General features: G+C 44.8%; 2 protein-coding genes across 3 annotated transcripts in view; both read left to right on the top strand.

The window, feature by feature from the left end:
• LOC109472243 (dynein heavy chain 9, axonemal-like) overlaps positions 1-12,784 on the top strand; it is a 49,310-nt gene extending 36,526 nt beyond the window's left edge. Inside the window, exons 72-93 of one of the 2 annotated variants that reach the window (XM_019771880.1) lie at positions 44-195; positions 548-720; positions 1,171-1,316; positions 1,608-1,762; positions 2,087-2,290; positions 2,990-3,232; positions 3,370-3,439; positions 3,640-3,960; positions 4,392-4,634; positions 5,016-5,216; positions 5,451-5,557; positions 5,829-6,006; positions 6,403-6,612; positions 6,981-7,249; positions 7,627-7,880; positions 8,151-8,439; positions 8,788-8,989; positions 9,403-9,605; positions 10,006-10,136; positions 10,485-10,608; positions 10,959-11,052; positions 11,292-12,784. In XM_019771880.1, coding sequence (XP_019627439.1) covers positions 44-195; positions 548-720; positions 1,171-1,316; positions 1,608-1,762; positions 2,087-2,290; positions 2,990-3,232; positions 3,370-3,439; positions 3,640-3,960; positions 4,392-4,634; positions 5,016-5,216; positions 5,451-5,557; positions 5,829-6,006; positions 6,403-6,612; positions 6,981-7,249; positions 7,627-7,880; positions 8,151-8,439; positions 8,788-8,989; positions 9,403-9,605; positions 10,006-10,136; positions 10,485-10,608; positions 10,959-11,052; positions 11,292-12,118 — 4,796 coding nt within the window. In that variant the 3' untranslated portion in view covers positions 12,119-12,784. The remainder of the gene's footprint in view (positions 1-43; positions 196-547; positions 721-1,170; positions 1,317-1,607; positions 1,763-2,086; positions 2,291-2,989; positions 3,233-3,369; positions 3,440-3,639; positions 3,961-4,391; positions 4,635-5,015; positions 5,217-5,450; positions 5,558-5,828; positions 6,007-6,402; positions 6,613-6,980; positions 7,250-7,626; positions 7,881-8,150; positions 8,440-8,787; positions 8,990-9,402; positions 9,606-10,005; positions 10,137-10,484; positions 10,609-10,958; positions 11,053-11,291) is intronic. The other variant, XM_019771879.1, reaches the window with a different exon arrangement.
• Positions 12,785-13,087: 303 nt separating this feature from the next.
• LOC109472352 (alpha-N-acetylneuraminide alpha-2,8-sialyltransferase-like) lies at positions 13,088-17,172 on the top strand. The gene is made up of 9 exons (XM_019772064.1): positions 13,088-13,299; positions 13,738-14,253; positions 14,456-14,606; positions 15,009-15,121; positions 15,292-15,387; positions 15,667-15,761; positions 15,997-16,131; positions 16,497-16,588; positions 16,805-17,172. Exons 2-9 carry the CDS (start codon positions 13,766-13,768, stop codon positions 16,952-16,954), a joined length of 1,320 nt encoding a protein of 439 aa, XP_019627623.1. The 5' UTR covers positions 13,088-13,299; positions 13,738-13,765; the 3' UTR covers positions 16,955-17,172.
• The last annotated feature ends 1,181 nt before the right edge of the window (positions 17,173-18,353 follow it).

The following is an 18,353-nucleotide window of genomic DNA, read 5'->3' as shown; positions in this document are numbered from 1 at the left end:
ATTTCACTATTAGTCTGATGTATGCTGTAATGTCTGTGTGCAGGTGGTGAGAACGAGAGTGAGGTCAGCAGCCATGCCAGTGCAGAGGGTTTTGTAGGCTACACAGTGGAGAACATGCCTGTCATCAGCAAGCAGGAGTACAACAAGTACATGGGAGCCCTGGTCAAGCTGCTGGTGGGAGGCAAGCAGTTACAGGTGAGACTCTGTGGCCCTGCTGTGGTTCCTTTTGAGATCTGACAAGCTGACTATTGTTGCCACTATGAGATGTGTGACCTACATTGTAGTCTGTTTCAGGTAGATGTAATGCTTTAAGCTTTTATCAACTTGCACTTTGTGCCAGTTTGAGGAAAATTGGTAAATTGGTCATTATCAGTTACTGTAATCTCCAGATGAAAAGTTACTGTAATCTCCAGATGTCATGAGAAATAGGAGAGCAGGTTGCAAGTCACCATTGTTCAAGTTAGAAAGGTATCAGTCACTTCTATGTATGCATAGTAACACAATAACTCCCAAGCTGAGTGCTGATAACATGTACCTGTACTGACAGGAGTGGAACACCCAGGGCTTCAGTCCCCATCAGATAGAGAACATGGCCGTCCTGGTGTCGTCCTGGAACCGCCCGCCCTTCCTCATCGACCCCCACGGTGACGCCGTCAGGTGGCTGAAGAAGGTCATGAAGAAGCAGGGCACAGAGCTGGTGTCTGTCGACATGCAGAGGAGGTAAGGCAGAGACATGTTATTCACAGTCCAGACTGTGCATGATGTACAAAATGGCTAGGATACTGGTAGACATACCAACTACTAAGTAAGGCACAAAGAAACTGTTATGTAGACATGATGAAGATAAGTTCATAACTATGGACAAACCATCATGGTATTGCAATATATGCAATATAATAGACAAAAAGCTACCCAAGAATATTGGTAATACACAGCTTGCTGAAAAACATGGTATTCTATGCTGCTTTACTGTAAGAGATACAAATGTGGAAAAAAGGGCTGAAATAATTCTCTGCAATGTCTCGATACCTTAAGAAAAGCTCATTGCTGATGATTTGAGAAAGGAGATCGTGAAAAAAAAAAATCACAAGACCTGAAAGAAGCTACAATTGTATGCCAATGTGGGGAAGTTCTCATGGTCCATGTTTGTGCCCTCACTCCCCTCCCCAGAATGGACCCTGCAGTACTGGTGCAGATAGAGAGAGCCCTGGTGACAGGCCTGTCCCTGCTGCTGCAGAATTGTACAGAACACGTGGAGAGTATGCTCACTCCTCTCATCTACCTGCAGAACCACATGGATGTGGAGGAACCTGAGGGTAACGATGCCTTGATACCGTAATAATATCTTGAAATATGTTTGGTAGATTTATGTTCGCAGTTTTTGTGGTGACCTTTTCATTGTGAAATTACCACGCTGGAAGCAATAGATTTCGTCAGTTAAGTATGCTGTGTGCCCTACTGCAAAATTAAACCCTGAATCTTAAATCCATGTACAGCAGTCTGTCACTAGATGAAGAACTGATCCATGTTTAGGATATGGATGTGTGGCAAGAGTAAATAAAACACCTAAGCACAATGTGTATATCTTTGTGCCCCATGCTCTGCAGAGCCCTACATTATCCAGTACTGTGGACGGAGGTTACAGAGCCCACCATCCTTCCACCTGTACCTGTCCTCGCTGGTCACTCGACCACAGCTGGACGCTGAGATAGCCTCCACCACTGCCCTCATCAGCTACACAACGTCGTCAGAAACTCTGCAGGCAAGTTTGGTCTTCCCTTGCAAGACCATTATTAGCAGATATTGTTACCTTAGTTGATTTAGAAACAGGCATACAGAGACAAGTCATCTGCTTGAAGGATCAAGGGAAGGTGTTCCTGTCCTTGGTGCTGATCAAGCAATTGCTTCACCTTGTAAAGTTTTACAGTTATAGAGGATGATATGAAATGCTGGAATATGAATAATGCTGGGATGAGGCCATATTTACTACTGTGACACAAACTAGAAACCATGGTAGGTTGTATGAAGTCAATGTAGCTACATGACAACTTTGACATGGAACTGACTGAAAAATCCATGATTTCAGGAGGACCTTCTGTCCCGCACCTTTGCCCGTGTGCGTCGTGACCTGTACCAGGAGCAGAAGCTGGCCCTGCTGGCCATCCGGGAATACCGGGTGGCGCTGAAGAGCCTGGCCAAGCGGCTGGCACAGCGGCTGCTGGAGGGGGAGTCAGATGACATCTGGGACAGCACCGAGTTTGTGACCAAAGTGGTGCAGCAGAAGCAACAGGTAGTGTTTCATCCCACCCCACAGCCCAGTGGTGGAACATTACCTGAAGCCTCCGCTGCCTACAGTGTAGTCCAAGTGTAGAGCTGCCTATGGTGTAGTTTGAGGGTAGAGTTGCCTGTAGTTTACATGTAGCTGCTGTCCTACTACATCTTGCATAGTTCTACATATAGTAGAGCAACTTTGCTTTGTAGTAAACTTCTCTACTAGATGTAGGCTGTTCTATTTCAAAATTTATCCAGTTTTTTAATTGAGTGATTGTTTTCTTGCACTGTTCTATTTGCTTACTACATCTGTATACTTTTATACACTATATGCCAGACAGCAATGTCTGTACACTGAAAACTAATAAAATTCCAGCTTTTAACTATTATTTTGCTTCTTAACAATGCTAACATGGATGGATATCTGCCTGCACCAAACATTTTGATACATGATGTTTAAGTAAATAAATGCCTTACCAGATTACTTGGTATATGAACTTTATGGTATGGACAGTTAAGACAAAGAACTCCATATACGGCATTCTTTAACTTTCAGCCTGATGACTTTCGATCATATTTTGTTGCATTGTATATGTTCTGAGGAGACAGCCTTGTAGAGAAACCTGGTGTTTTCTGTTGCCAGCTCCTTACGGATTTCTTGTTTTCAGATCTGTCCAGTAAGTAAATAAACAAGCACCCGTCTGTCCCGCCCCTGTAGGTTTACCACAGGTTACAGCAGGCTGAGCAGGTGTTGGAGGACATCCACGCCCTGCGGGAGGAGCTGGCTCCGGTGGCGGAGCGCGGCGCCCTGCTCTTCTCCCTCCTGCGCAGTCTGGAGATGGTGCAGAGGGAGTACAAGTTCTCCAAGACATTCTTCCTCAACCTGTTCGACAAGGCTGTGGGGGAGGACTTTGAGGAGGAGGAAGAGGAGGAGGAGAAGACACAAGGCAGTGCAAGCAAGGTAAGGCATGATCATATGTTTGCAAAGCTGGGCTTAGTGTTTCAAAGACTAATACATGTAGCAGTTTGTGCATGTATGGTTCTAGTAATTATATAACAAAGTATATTTTGTGTAAGCTTTTTTATGTCATCTTTCAGGACACTTCTCCCAGACAAGACAAGGACAGCAGACATGGAAGATCTCCCAGATCTTTCAGGGGAGAGGAAGGTAACAAATTTTTAGTCATATTACTCTTGAAAATGCTAAGTCTTATAAAAGAACTTTTACCAGAGTAGCTGCCTATGTTGATCTGTAACATTGTGTGCTCAAAATATCAGTCTACATGACCGTCTAGAACTCCTGTGAATTGTTGTTATTTGATGCCTGGGAGGAAGTTGACCATTGCTAACAATTTGACACCTTTGCAGGTGTGTCTATAGCTGGTAGTAACAAACAGCAGGAGAACGAAGAGGGCGAAACAGAAACCTCAGCGGAAAGTTCCCGTCCCAAGAGTGAAGAGCTGGTCCTCCCCGACGCTCCGGACGTCCCGACGCAGGGCGTGTCGTTCGACAGCATGTCGGTGAACCAGACCAAGATGCTGGTGGACGGGCTGACCCAGCTGGTGTACGACAGCGTGAGCCAGTCGCTGTACCCGGAGCATCGCCTGCTGTTCGCCACCATGCTGTGTCTCCACATGCAGCTGGAGGGGGAGGAGTTTGCCGAGGAGGAACTCAGTCTACTCCTGCAAGGTAGAGGTTTTAAAGCAGGGTTCAAGCAGCAATGATTGGTGATACTGTAGACATTAACATTTCAGGAAAAGCCATACAGTTTGGAGTAAATACTTTGTAATGTTGGAGATTTTATTACATGTAAGGCTGAAGATTTTTGGGGGGGGGTGAACACACACTGACATATGGCATTGACAGGCCGAGTGGCCAGGCCAACAGATGCGAGATCAAGAGGTCAGCAGTGCAAATCCAAGTATTCCTGGCTAGACATTGTGTTCTTGGGAATGGCACTTTACACGACTTTCCTCACTCCACTCAGGTGTAAAATGGGAGAGGGATGGGCTCTGCCTTCCAATACTGTGCCCTAAACACTCAAAAAGGCTATGGGACTTTATCTTTACCTAGTACCTTTACCTTTTACACACTGACATATCTTCCTTTGACATTCACAGGAAACCCAGGCCTGGGTGGAGGCCTGCCCCTGTCCCTGGAGGACTTTGACTGTGAGGCCCCCATGCCTGAGTGGATCCCGCAGGACAAGTTTGAGGACCTGATGGCCATGTCGGTGCTGCCTGGCCCGCTGGACAGCCTGTGTAAGCACGTAGCCGAGGATGCAGACGACTGGGAGAGGTGGTACCAGTCCCTGGCGCCAGAGGAGGAGAGGCTTCCTTACAGGCCACCAACAGAGGAGCAAGGTGCTGGTCTAGTGTCTAGTCTATTAGAGTATTGCCATATTAACTTCTTCATTTCTTAGGCTACTGACACTCACAGGTTACCAAGTCCAAAACCTAGAAAGTTTTGGTCAAAGCTGGACAGTCATTGGAGGGGAATGGAGTACACACCAAACCAAAAAATCTCAGTTTACAAGCTCTGGACACTGGACACAAACAGATCTCATTAGCAATTTACTGCCTCTTATTCAAAAATTATGATATGACATGATATTATATGGTATGATATGATATGTTTTAAGTTTTCAAGGTCTGTTACCGGATTACATTCTACCAGTGGCTTGAACCTTAACTATTGTGCATTATGTGGAAGTAATCCATGTACATTGTCTGACAATATTACAGCAGCTGATGCAGGCACTGGCAGCCCAGACCTGGGCCCCATGACAGACTTCCACCAGCTGCTCATCATGCGCTGTCTGCGCCCAGACAGACTTCCCTTCGCCATGGCCAAGTATGTGCAGAAGCACATGCCCGGGGTGCTAGGCAACAAGGCCACGCCCAGCCTGGAGGCAATTCTGGACACTGCCGGAGACTCACATATCGGTGAGTGTCAGGCTTACATGTCCTAATGTACTTACCAAGGTTGCTCTTATCCTCCTGATCACCTTCATCAGCTCCTGATATGTCTCACTCTGTGAACTAATAGAAGAAAATTTCACAGCTTTGTAAAGAATTGTATTTCGGATTGCATTTTCAACAGCTACATGTAATGAAAATTGATGGATCTGAGAACCTTTTTCAAAATTATTAATGACAGATGAAATGCCCTCCCCCCAGGTGTGCTTGTGTTGCTGTCACCCAGCCTAAACAGCTCCAGTCAACCCAACATCGCAGCCATTGACATCAAGAAACATCCTGTGGAGGTGCTGAAGAGTCTAGCAAAGGTTTGAAATTTATTAGCCTGAATGAATGCAGTCATTTTGACGTAGTGATTGTTCTTTTAGGTATACAGACATATTTTTCTGACATTGTGGTGGTCTATCTTCTGACTTAATAAGTTAATTAGGACAAATTGAACTTTTGCCTTGCTACATTGTTGTGTAATGATTAGGACAAAGGATGCATTTATAAATGTGACTCCTCTTTGCCGCTTTGTGACAATAAGATCAACTTAACAGTCAGATAGTGATGGTACATCATGCTCAACCCTTACAGGACCTCCCTGTTGAGCATGTGGCTGTTGGTGAGGGTTGTGAGTCCCGTGTGGACGTGGCCATTGACACAGCCCACAACAACGAGGGCTGGGTCATCATCGAGGACATTCACCTGGCCTCTCCACAGTTCCTGCACGAGCTGAAGCTGCACCTGGCCAGGGTCAGCCACACAGCCACAGGTCAGTCAGGCCGGCTGAGGAATTCTTGTTAATTTTCAGTTGATGGAAAATGACCAAACTGTTGCCACCATTAAGCATGAGAGTGTGTTTTGGATGGCTCTGGTATACTTGATTTTTAGAAATAGAATATTGGCAACCATATCACATTGTTATTAGCTGTTTGTCTCTTATCGTATATAAAGAACCAACATGATGGTTTGTCTCAGAGACAAAGAAATTGGGAAACAGTATGTGAATCTTATTCTAGCTTATGTCCTTGTCAAGTATGTAGAAAGTTTCCACAATGTCCATTACTATGAAACGTTTGATGCTGTTGTGGGATCCAGAATAGAATTTCTGATAACAAGTGACTTACTGTTTGTTAATGCTGCTTCCCTTCATCCCTTGCATTGACAGGTTTGAAGGACAGGTCAGCCCAGGAGGGAGGGAGGTCGTCATTCCAGGTGTGGCTGACGTCGGAGCCCAGCACAACCCTCCCCGAGGACCTGCTGAACGTTCTCCACAAGGTGGCCTGGGACGTCATCGGGCCGCACCTGCTGGGGGGACAAGAGGCACAGGGACCTGCTGCGCTGGCACATGGGTCACCCCAGGGCATGCTCAAGAAAGGTCAGTTGTGATACTGTTATATAGGGTGCAGTGAGTGTAAGGTACTGTGAATATTACACACATGCACTCTGCTGTTGCCTGCTACAAATGAACTGAAAGATGCTCAGATCTGTCTGCTTTATGTGGACTGTGATGGCTATGTCAACTTCCTGCTTGTGCTTTACTTGAAACATGTTGTAACACTATGCAGCATGCAGTCAAACCGGTACTTTTGACCACCTCTGCTCTACCATGGCACTTTGATAGTACTGTACATTCATCTTAGATTATTTTTCCGAGTGATCAAAAAATATACCAGTCTCATTTTGATTTGCATGTTTTTTTACCAACATGAAGTCCCTTTCTGACTTGCTTGTTGTTTGTTGCAGCCATCGGTGCTGCCCTGAGCAGCGTACCTCCCCAGTCCTGGGACAAGCTGAGAGACAAGTCCAACAACATCCGCAACATGGTGTTTGGTCTGTGTGTGGTGCAAGGCGTGCTGCTGGCCCGGCAGCTGTACGGGACGCGTGGCCTCAGTCTGCAGTACCCGCTCAGCGGCGTCCAACTGCAGCAGGGGATTGACATCCTGGTGGGCAAGTCTCTGAACGAGGGAGGGGAGGAACCAACGGTGGACGAGGCGTGTAAAGCTCTGGCTGAGGTGAGATGTCTGGGATTAAACCGTGGTCAGGGTATTCAAAATTGTTTTCAACCGATGTACAAAAGCATGGGAGACAGGAAACAAAAATGCCCATGGATATCATTCATCATTTCTTCTTTCATCAGAATTAGATATTATGTGATTAAGTACAATGTAGGAAAACATTCACTTTTTTTCAGTGCAACAGTTCAGAAATGTAGATGATGCTTTTAAAAGGTTTTTTTTTTCATGCAGTGTAGTATATATACATATAAGATGGCAGTTTCTTACATTCACCAAACTATAGTGTATTTGTCACCTATGATTGACACAACAGTCATCTCATAAATGTAAATGTAACAATGCTTTGAACATTTTCCCCACATTGTTGTCCACAGATGGTGTACGGGAACATCATGGGAACAGACTGGGACTGTCAGTACACCTCCACCATCCTGCACGAGATCCTGTACCTCATCACCAACCAATCTGGGCGCCTCATGCTGGGGAACGTGCCCATCCCCACCCCCGCCGCCAACGTGGACCCTTCCGAGTACCCCCACTGGTTCGAGTCCTGTTTCAAGTCTGACCACAGCGCGACGGAAGCCCTGCTGCTGGACGAGAGCGTGGACAGGGACTGGAATGAAGCCAGGTGAGCTGTCTCTAAAGGAGGTGTACTGCAAAGGATGCTGCAGTTTTGGAAAATAGACAATTGACTCCCTTAACCAAATGTTTAAAATAAGCTCAAATGATGTACATTCATGCTCCTTAAAACCTTAATAATATTGAAGCTGAACTTAAATCCTTGGTTGAAGTCAATGTTCTGCAGCATTCTACATGTAAATACAGCTTTCTAAATGTATCATTCTGTAAGTTGAATGTTGGCCCAACGAAATTATTATCATTTTTCTTTTTTCTGTAGCTCCTCCGTGTACGTAGCCCACCTTGACCAGCTGCTGACCCACACCCAGTGCGGCCCGTACCCCAGCAAGTCCATCGTGTCCAAAGAGGTTTCCCTGGACGTCCAGCGGCTGAGGTTTGCCATTGACCTGTGTGTGGACAGCCTGCCTCCCCTGCTGGAGCTGGGCAGGCTCCCGTCCCAGGTGGACTCCAGCTCCTTCTCCTTCCAGTACCACCGGCCCTCCATGGTCAGCGTGGCCACCGTGCCGCCCGAGGAGATGCCAGAATCTCTGGGCTTCATCCTGCTACAGGTACTGTCAATGGGCATTCATCTTCAACATTCAATACCTGGAGTAGTGAAATTTTCCATTTTGTACATTTCCCTTCCTCTGACATGAAGCTAGGTACAGAATGTTTCCACACCATTTTTTCGACCTTTGTTGTTTCATGTATTGATCCAGCACTATGCCAATACAAAAAGCTCTGCCCTCTGCCCACAGTGCACATATATACCAGTATTCATGCCAACATTGATGTCTTTTTCCACATACATGTACTAGTTGTGCTCTTGCCCCAGAACTGGCAGTAGTTTTGTAGAGGAATGGTTTACTCACACTGTGTGATACTTCCTTTCCGCACCTCTCGTCCAATCCTCACAGGAGTGCCACTGGTTGAACCTGCTGCTGTGCCACGTGCGCCAGTCGCTGCACAACCTGGACCAGTGCATGCTGGGAGGCACCAACGCTATCCCAGCATCCCTGACCCAGCTGGCGGAGGCCCTGCAGTCGGAGGAGGTTCCCGTGTCGTGGACACACCCCCGCTGCCGCCCCTCCTCTCACACCATCCTGTCCTGGCTAGAAGGTGAACCAGCTGTCAACATTCTGCAGAATGTTGTATGATAGTTATATAGATGCAGATGCTACAAACACACTGTAGTTGCAAACTTTTCCAGGTAGACCAGCATGTTATAGTTCTCTTCATCCCTGAAACCTTGTATACTATATAAGAGATCAAATGTTTATTCTGCATTGTTATAGCTTTCTGGCTTTTTATAAAAAAGGATTTTAGAAGAATTTTTCTTCTTCTAGACCTGACGGCAGCTAGTCCTTAGTGGATAGAGTTTCAGCACCATGGACAGACCCTGTACTGTTAAGAATATCAGCAGCAAGTTTCCTTGCTGCTACTGGCAAGGTATTTTAGGTACACAGGAGAGATTGTCAGCCCTTTGGGAGAGTGTTACTTATCATTGACACTATATTCCTGTCTTCTCCCAGACCTCCAGGAGAGGTACAAGCAGTTGCATGACTGGGTGAAGCGTGGGATAGTGTCCCGGGAGCCGGACAGACCCACGTCCCAGCCGCAGCTGTCCCACGGCCAGCTGACCTCGGTCTGGCTGGGCGGGCTGGTCAACCCCGCGGCTCTCTTCACGGCCCTGCGGCAGGAGAAGGCAGTACAGCTGGAGGTCCCCGTCAGCAAGGTCAGTCTGAAACTTGAACAACATGAACTGGAGTGCTCTTTATTGCCAAAGCATTGTATCAACTGCTATTTGTACCTTGTTTCAGCTTTCTGGCATGTTCCAGAAAAGGTATTGAGAAGAATTTTTCTTCTTCTTGACTTGACCTCAGGAGATAGAGTTTCAGCACCATAGACAGTCCACGTACCTTTAAAAATTTCCTCCTCCGTTTCCATCAAATTTTGGCCTTTGTACTCCTAGAAAATTTGGCAATGCAGCACCCTTGGAATGTGAATGGTCAATCCAGTCACTCTCAACTTTTTGTGTCCCTGAAACTATAATTATAATATTGTTCCTCTGCATGCACCAATGTGTGGTGCTCTGAAGTGTTATGTGTAAGTGTACATTGCCTTTGTCTCCCCAGATCACCCTGAGCTGTGAGGTTGTGAGGGATGATGCAGCAGTGGAGGAGGAGGAGGGAGGTCTGTACATCCAGGGTCTGTACATCCAGGGGGCAGCCTGGGACTGGCAGGCAGGCTGTCTCACAGAGGCAGAGTGAGTACACGACAATGCTATTGGCTACACCTTGCCAACAAATACATCATCTTGATACCTGTATTCAGACGCAAGTCTTGAATTGCTTTTGATTATGATATTTCAAGAAACATAAATGGCCAGAAGAGCTTTGGACCTCAAGCAGTATACACAGATCCTGTATTTGGAGAGATACTGTTATGTTAAACTTTTGTCAAATAATAAACTTTGTGCTTGTTTTATACAGAAAATCAATGTATTGACAATCCTAAGAGCTACACAGTCACCATGGTAGGATTTCCTCTATCCCTCACATTGTAAAGATGGAACGCACCTATAATTTATCTGTACCATTTTCCCCCCATCTAGAATGGGCCTGACGCCCCTGCCTGTTGTGTATGTGAAGCCTGTGTTGACATCTGAGATGTCAGGGCCGGGAGGGGACGGTGGGGAGGACATCACCCTCTATAACTGTCCTGTCTTCATGAACAAGGTGGGTACTTTTACATGTACTGTTTTGCATTATAATGCAGTTAATGCGGTGCCTAGACTGCCATACCAACATTGTATAAATATATGTTTTGCATTGTTGATCATAAAATAGTGAAGTGAAAATGAAGTCTTTGTTTTGTCATTTTTTGTCAATTTGCTCCATTTCTGGCATGTGTTATACACTGATGCCTTTCTCTTACACTTCAGATTTTAATTAGAATACAACCAGATCGGCATTGCTTAATCCCATAGATTTCAGCACCATGGAGATTTCTAGTAACCTAGCTATAATATAAAGAATGCCTAAAACCGTTCTGATTAAGATGACGATGTGTCCCATCTGTTGCGCAGGCCCGTCAGGTGTGCAGTCTGACCCTGCCGCTGAGGTGCCCCTCCCCAACAGAAAACTTTGTCATGTCAGGAGCTGCTGTCATACTGGATGCTGGTGAGTCTACTCCTTACAAAGTCCTCCTACTGACGTTTCATTGAATATGTTTCTAACAATAGAGAGGAATGTTCAAAAGACCTACAGACTGATGTAGATCAGTTGTTTTGTATATCAGTCTTGTAGTTCAAGAGCAATAGAGAATTGAAAACCAGTCCTGACAATTAACCTTGAAGCAAAATCTCTGGTGGTAGTAAAAGTCACACTTCTTATGAACACTAACATTTTGTTCCTCTTAGGTTGCCTGTTGGATGACCACAAGAAGGGCCGTACGTTTGCCAGCTTAAAGAAAGACCCCATCCCGATGTCAGCCAGGGACATGGTCCCCAGCATCCCTGCCTACTCCGCTCCGACCAGTGCCATCCCCAAGCGCAGGGTGTCCCACGACCCACACGTCGTGCCCATGGCCCGTAAGACGACAGGCGCCGAGCAGCAGGCTGTGGAGTCAGGCATACAGATGGGGAGACAGTCCCAGCAGTCCCAGCACTCTCAACGCTCCTACGTGTCGGCCACGTCGAAGCTGTCCGAGAGCGCCAAGCAGCCGATATCGAAGGACAACGTAGACGCCGGTAGCGGCCACCGCTCCCCGACCATCGCTGCAGCCTCGGAGTCCACGGAACAGAACCAGCTGGCCCAGGACAGCGGCGTGGTGAGGGACGACCAGGCGGGGGAGGTGCCGCCCAGCACGGCGGAGGAGTACTACTCCTCGTCGGACGAGAAGCCAGGACCGGGACAGCAGGGCTTCGACCAGGGGTACAGCGCTGACGACAGCCAGTCCGAGTCCAGGAAGGAGAGCGACGCGACAGAAGCTGGGCCGGGGAGGGCGAGGGGTCTCACGAGCGACGACGACACACTCGGGTACACCACCGACCCGGGTCTGGACTCCAGGGGACGGACCCGCCACAATCCCAGCCGAGTTACTGATCAGATCATTCTGCAGTCAACATTGTGTAGATTTAGGTGTCTCATCACAGTATTTGTGTGTAAAAGAAAAATTCATAGATGCCTAGCCTGGGTAGATTGTATTACTCTGGATTCCTTTTTTACTGTGCAGTTTTGGGTGTAAGTTCATTGTATTGGGTGTCCAGACATGTCCCATTGCTCTTATGTCACCCATATATATTGAGAAGTATGTTTCTTTAGCAGTCAGAAAGGCTATGTCTACAACATGGTGTTTTGCATTGGTGAAAAAGACATACCTGTCATACCTTTGATATAAAGATGATTAAAAGTTGAGCTTTATTTTCTCCGTCATGCTGCTATATTACACACCGTCCAGGGTACAACATGTTGATATTCTTTCTTAATCAATATTTGGATTCTAGATACCAGGGTATAGTAAGGTGACACTTTTGCTATCTCTATTGTTGCAGATCTTTACACGTTTTAGTGATGTATATAATTATGTTAGCATTGTTTTCTTTAGTGCAGCTTTTGGTCGGTTTACAATTATAACAACATTTGATATACAAAATGTACATGCAACTACATTAACCAAGTTGTTAGTTGAAATTTCAGGCCTCTCCGTTTTTCAAAGATTATCTGATATCTGTGGGTTTGTACATATTCCCTATTCTTGATTCTTGTACAAAATACAGTACATATGATATATATGTTGTGTAATACTATGTTTATGTATTGCTGCTATTTTTATATGTGGTCTGATGGTTTTCCCGTCCAGTTTGAGGTAAAGAGAAATGAGATTTGTTTTGAAATAAACTTTCTATCAGTGACATTTTCCAACTTGAGCTCTTTGCGTCAATGATTTTAAAGCATATACTGTAATAAAATCCTGTCAGAAACCCTTTAAATAATATTGACTCAGGAGCCAGCCAACAAGAAACCGTGTGCAATCTAGAACTGATATACAATAAGAAAACAGCATATAATCGGTAAAAAAAAGACCGCTAAGGAGGCTAGTAATTTGCTAGGTTTGCGGGTCATTGGTTTTGTTGAATGTCCAATGAGAGATTTCTGATGGGTTGGCCTGCGGCGTCCATGACGCAAAACTGGTCTAACAACCTTCCCATGCCGGTGTTTGGTACACGCTTATTTACGAAACTCAAACGCGAGTGTCTTGGGACTCGTGTTCATGTACCTACACTGTAAGCAATGTTTTCGGAGTGGAGTCCAGTTGCCTACCAGCAATTTTCGAAGTTCTCGTGGCTCATAGGATCGCTTCTGCTGACGTGAAATACCTAGGAGACATGAATTAACCAAGGAGCTTCTTGAATTAACCGACATAAGGTTTGTAAACATTGCCACTGCTTCTAACACTAGTACTGGTACAGGCGACCGAAGGTTCAGAGTTGCTGACTGTAGGTATTAGAATTTTGGTCTCTTTCACACAACAACGTGAGTTATTTTCTATCAAGAACTGAACAATGTTGGACGTTTCTTTATAAGCTGGGTTTTGTTAATTCTGGCACAGGAAAACTGCCAAGCCGGTTACCATTCATGTCGACATGTTAGACAACTTTTAAGTCAGGTAAGGCGATTTGTGACCCAACATTCTGGTAGCGGTGAGCTGAACAATGAGATATCATTGACTAAATTTTTATTATATATAGTCTCGACACAACCATGCATGTCCTGGGCAGTCACTCTTTCAATGACTCAAACAGCCCCAAATGTTTATATAGGTAGGAGTTCACTGATACACTTGTGTCGACTTGCACCCTACAGAATCAACCTTTTGTGTATAGTCGGGAGGATGAAAGTCGCCGTGAGCCGCCGGCCGCTGATCTGCTGTATGCTCCTGCTCGTCGTCGTGTATTTCACGGGCCTGAACTGCATCTACAACCAGACAGGACTCTTGAGATATGGCGAATCTGACGACTGCTCTTTATTCACGAAGGGAGATTGTGTACAGTGTGACTGCGACGAGCCACAGGCTAGCGATTTAGAATCACCTACAAGGACCACACAACGAAGTGGTGGTCCTAAAGGCGTAATTGTCCATGATTCTGCAGCTGAGAATGAGAGGCAATGGCAACCGTGTCAAACAGAAGAGAAGGGCGAGGGGAAAATCCACTGGCGAGACGAGAAACCCGTCCTTGTGTACGAGCAGGACGGAAAAACAAAGAACAGAACGTGGTCGACATCGCTGGCGATGGTGACAGAGTCGTACAACCTGATGGGTGTGAAGCAGGCGTTCCGACGTCCCTGGTCACAAAATAAGGAAAATCTGCATAGATTCAGGTGACTCGTCTTCTTTCGTTGCACCGATATGACAGGGTACATTCGATAGTATCACAATGAGTCCAAATATGCTAAAAGTAAAGGCAGTACAGAGACAAGCAAGACAAAACTTTAATTCTGTCACTGGAATGTGGACTTTCAATTTATGATATTGTGTATATGCTGTTTGTTATAAAATTGTTTTGCTGTATTCCTTTTTCAGGAGACATATAACAAATTGTTGTGACGCACAAAAGGGGATGATTCTAACCAAGGAGAACGGAGTCATGGAGTACGACTACGACTTCCCCAAGTTCATTGATAACGAGCTGAAGTTGAGGCTCAGTGAGCAGTTCTACGACACGTTTCCACAGGTCTGTACGAAGCTATGAAGTCAAGGATGCCAGTACATGTACATGAATGTGTAAATGGATAAAAGTAATAGTTTTTGGGAACGTGTTACGCGCTGTAAACTGCGTTGGAACACTTTCTACTACTTCGGTAGAACTGGAGTGTCCAGGGCCGAGCATCTCAGTTGTAGAACATGTTAAAAAGTCTACGCTTACAAACTAAATTCTAGTTTTGTGCTTTTCATATCATAAGAGAGGAACAACTGAACAGACATAGATACCCGCATTAGCATTTATGAGACGTACATGTTGCAACCATCGGTGGCTTAAGTTAAGACTTGATTAAATTGTTAAAATTTGGTCTTGATTAAATATATATAACGTATAAAATGAAACAGGTCAATAAAGAAAGTTATTTTCTTTTAGAAAAGTCCGATTCCCGAGAAAAGATACGGCCGTTGCGCCGTGGTGGGCAATGGTGGGATCCTGGAGGGAAGCAGATGTGGGAAGGAGATTGACAGCTACGATTTTGTCTTCAGGTGATTCAAAATTAGCTTACAGACTCACGAGAAAGGGACTGTTATTTCAGCAAGCAAGCAAACTAGTAACGTTACTAAGGTTAAATTGGTGGTGATAAATAGTCGATCTCATTTACTGTTGGATGCTGAAACACGGGGAAACAGTGTCATCGTGTGTACTTTCCTTTTAGAATGAACCTACCTCCGCTCGGTAAAAAGCCGACCTATGACAGAAATGTTGGAGTCAAAGTGAACCTGACCAGCACCACTACCGCTATGATTCGCAAGTAAGTACTACTATACATGCTTGTCGGATTAAGAAATGGGTGAAACAGAAAATGAATGGTCCTATATAACACGACGCTGGTATTGATTTTAATGTGTGCATATTACATTGTACTTCATAAAAGACACCGCTCTAAAGATTGACAACCTACTGGTAACTTTAGTGAGGCACACCGGCGTGAAAAGTGTTACTAGCAGCACACAATAGTAGGCTGCAGTGGTCGCGCGCTAGACATAAGATTTATGAGTTCACGAAATCTACAAAAATCCATCTGTCTTAGATACAAGACGGTCCTGCAGGAACCAGAGATGCTGGACAAATTCCTGAATGAAACTTCCATGTTCAGAGGGCTTCTGGTCATCAAACGACCGTTCGGTGAGCGCTGCTACTTCTTACATCATCACTGACTTTTACTGTTCGACAAGTTATTCTGATACTAAACTAACGGTACATGACATTTTTATGGCTATCCCTTGAAGTTTCACGTAGTTTTATGAGAAGACACAGGATGTTGCAAGAGGACGATTTGATACGTTTGTTCACCTTATTAACGTTAACAGGTGTCGGTGTTTTAAACAGGTTCATGTGATTTCTTACCCTTTCTTTGTAGATTACGTGGTTGCCCTTCAAAAGAAATTAGAGAAAAATTCGACACAGTTGAAGATTGTTTATCAGAACCCGGTTCACTACCTGGATGTCAGCTGGTTCTGGAGTAAACAAGGCCTTCCGGGCGTCATAAGTACAGGTAATTATAAAACAACATGTTTTCATTGCTTTGATGGTGAAACAGTCCTGTCATTTTATGTTGTCTCATGTTATGTCCGTTGTCTTCATTTTACAAACGGTTTTATCCTACTATGGTTTCTTTTTCTTTATTTACCATGGTGTTCCCTCCTGTGGTTGATTTCTGCCGACCAATCAAATCTTATTTGTTTTGGGGTCTTACACTATCAACTTGTTTTCATCAGTAAGTAAATTCTCTGTACTTGTTGTTCAAAACGGGGCAGGGCGCCCACGATATCTTCCGACCTCTAATCTTTAAATCAGGTTTTAAATGGTTGAATCGTCCTTTCCTATGCCTATTAAGTATAGCCTTTTTTCCATTTCAAGGACTGTATCAGGTGACTAACGCCATCATGCTGTGTGACGAGGTGACCTTGTATGGCTTCTGGCCTTTTCCTATTGACGAGAGAGGAGCAAAGGTTTGTCTTGTCTTTGAGTTAAGCATTTTTTGGACGAAAATCGATTTTCAGTCATGAAACCTTTTTTTATTGTTTACTACTGCAAGCTGTTGTTATCTGTGTCATATAGTTTGAAATTCGAAAAATGTATGCACAAAAGTTTGTTTATATCATAAGAAATGGCAAAATACATGGATGCTTAGACCAGTGCCTTCATCATTTCCCCATCCATCCAAGGTTGGCTTCCACTACCACGCGGCGCCCATCTTCATCGGCCCTGCTGCCGGGACGGAGTCTGCGTACGACATGGGCCGGGAGTTCATGATGCTCAGGAAACTGCACACCATGGGGGTGGTCAGGGTCGTCTTGGACAGATGCGAGGAATGATACAGTACCTCCGGGCCGAACCTGTCACACATTCACGAAATGAAACATTCGTGAGGCGTTCGAGAGGTTCGATCATAGTTGGCTGGTTTTCGACCGTAAGTCAGCTATACACCTGCCAACCACCCTGGAGTAAGTCAGCAGTGTTCGGGGCGTGTTCAGGGATCAAATTTGGCTCCAATTTTACTCAATTTCATTTTGATTCATACACGAAAGGTAGGCGTGGCCTAAATCTGGCCAGAGTGCTCCCGAACACCAGCCGAGCCGTTTGTCGGAAGTTCGTGAATGTGTGACAGGGGCTTTATCATGGCGCATTGAGCTCACTGGAAACGACCAATGAAGACCTAGGAACAGTGGACCAAACAGAAGACCCCACGAGTAACATTTTGGTATGGACTCAGCTGTTTGCTGTACGCATTTATACATGTATGTCCGCGTCTGCCTGGACTCCTTGCGATGTTTGACTGAACTTGTGTTTTCTAAAGTGGTAATATTTAAAAACTGTACATATTGTGTCTGACCGGCGCACTTATTGTCAGTATACCATCCAATTTGATAATGTAACTCATCGTATTACAGCTTAGTAACATTTCTCTTGTTTTGTTTTGTTTTGTTTTGTTTTGTTTTGTTTTGTTTTGTTTTGTTTTGTTTTGTTTTGTTTTGTTTTGTTTTGTTTTGTTTTGTTTTGTTTTGTTTTGTTTTGTTTTGTTTTGTTTTGTTTTGTTTTGTTTTGTTTTGTTTTGTTTTGTTTTGTTTTGTTTTGTTTTGTTTTGTTTTGCTTGCTTTTGTGGGTAGTTTTTACGTATCTAAACCTATCACACATTAACAATTTGACATTTCGTTAATATCAAGCCGACATAGCCCATGCAGAACAAGAGACATCAAAATTGGTAGTTCCACTTCAGTACCATGGACAGCTGCTAGGAGGTCCGTAACGAACTTGACGGTCCTTCACTTTTGCTGACACCTATCCACATACCAAGGAGGCTAAAAATCAAAATTTGATTTTAAACCTGCTTGCACTTACGGATTCATTCACAACATTTAAAGTTATGATGTCCAGCAACATAAAAAAAGGAAAACTAGCCTCTATCAGGTTTCAGATGCGATTGGAAAGAGTAGGAATTGGCCGAAAAGACAGATAACATACGGTCATACCAGGGGAGTTAGTCTACTACAGGCTACCCGGGAGGAAGCGAACAAACACAAACGGCACCGAAAACATTACTTTTTGACAAAGACAAATACACTTTCAGGTGTTCAATGTCCACCAATACATTATCATAGATATGCCCACCCAAATAACCCAAATTGTAACAATTAAAAGGTAGTATATTAGGCAGGATAATAGAATATCCGCCATTCGGTGCAAGGTGCAGTGACCTTTACCTCACTCAGCTGA

This window comes from Branchiostoma belcheri, unplaced genomic scaffold (assembly GCF_001625305.1).
Source record: "Branchiostoma belcheri isolate BF01 breed outbred unplaced genomic scaffold, Haploidv18h27 scaffold27, whole genome shotgun sequence".
Classification (NCBI taxonomy): Eukaryota; Metazoa; Chordata; class Leptocardii; order Amphioxiformes; family Branchiostomatidae; genus Branchiostoma; species Branchiostoma belcheri.
Note: the sequence above shows the minus strand (reverse complement) of the source record. Positions and strands in the feature narration are given on the sequence as shown.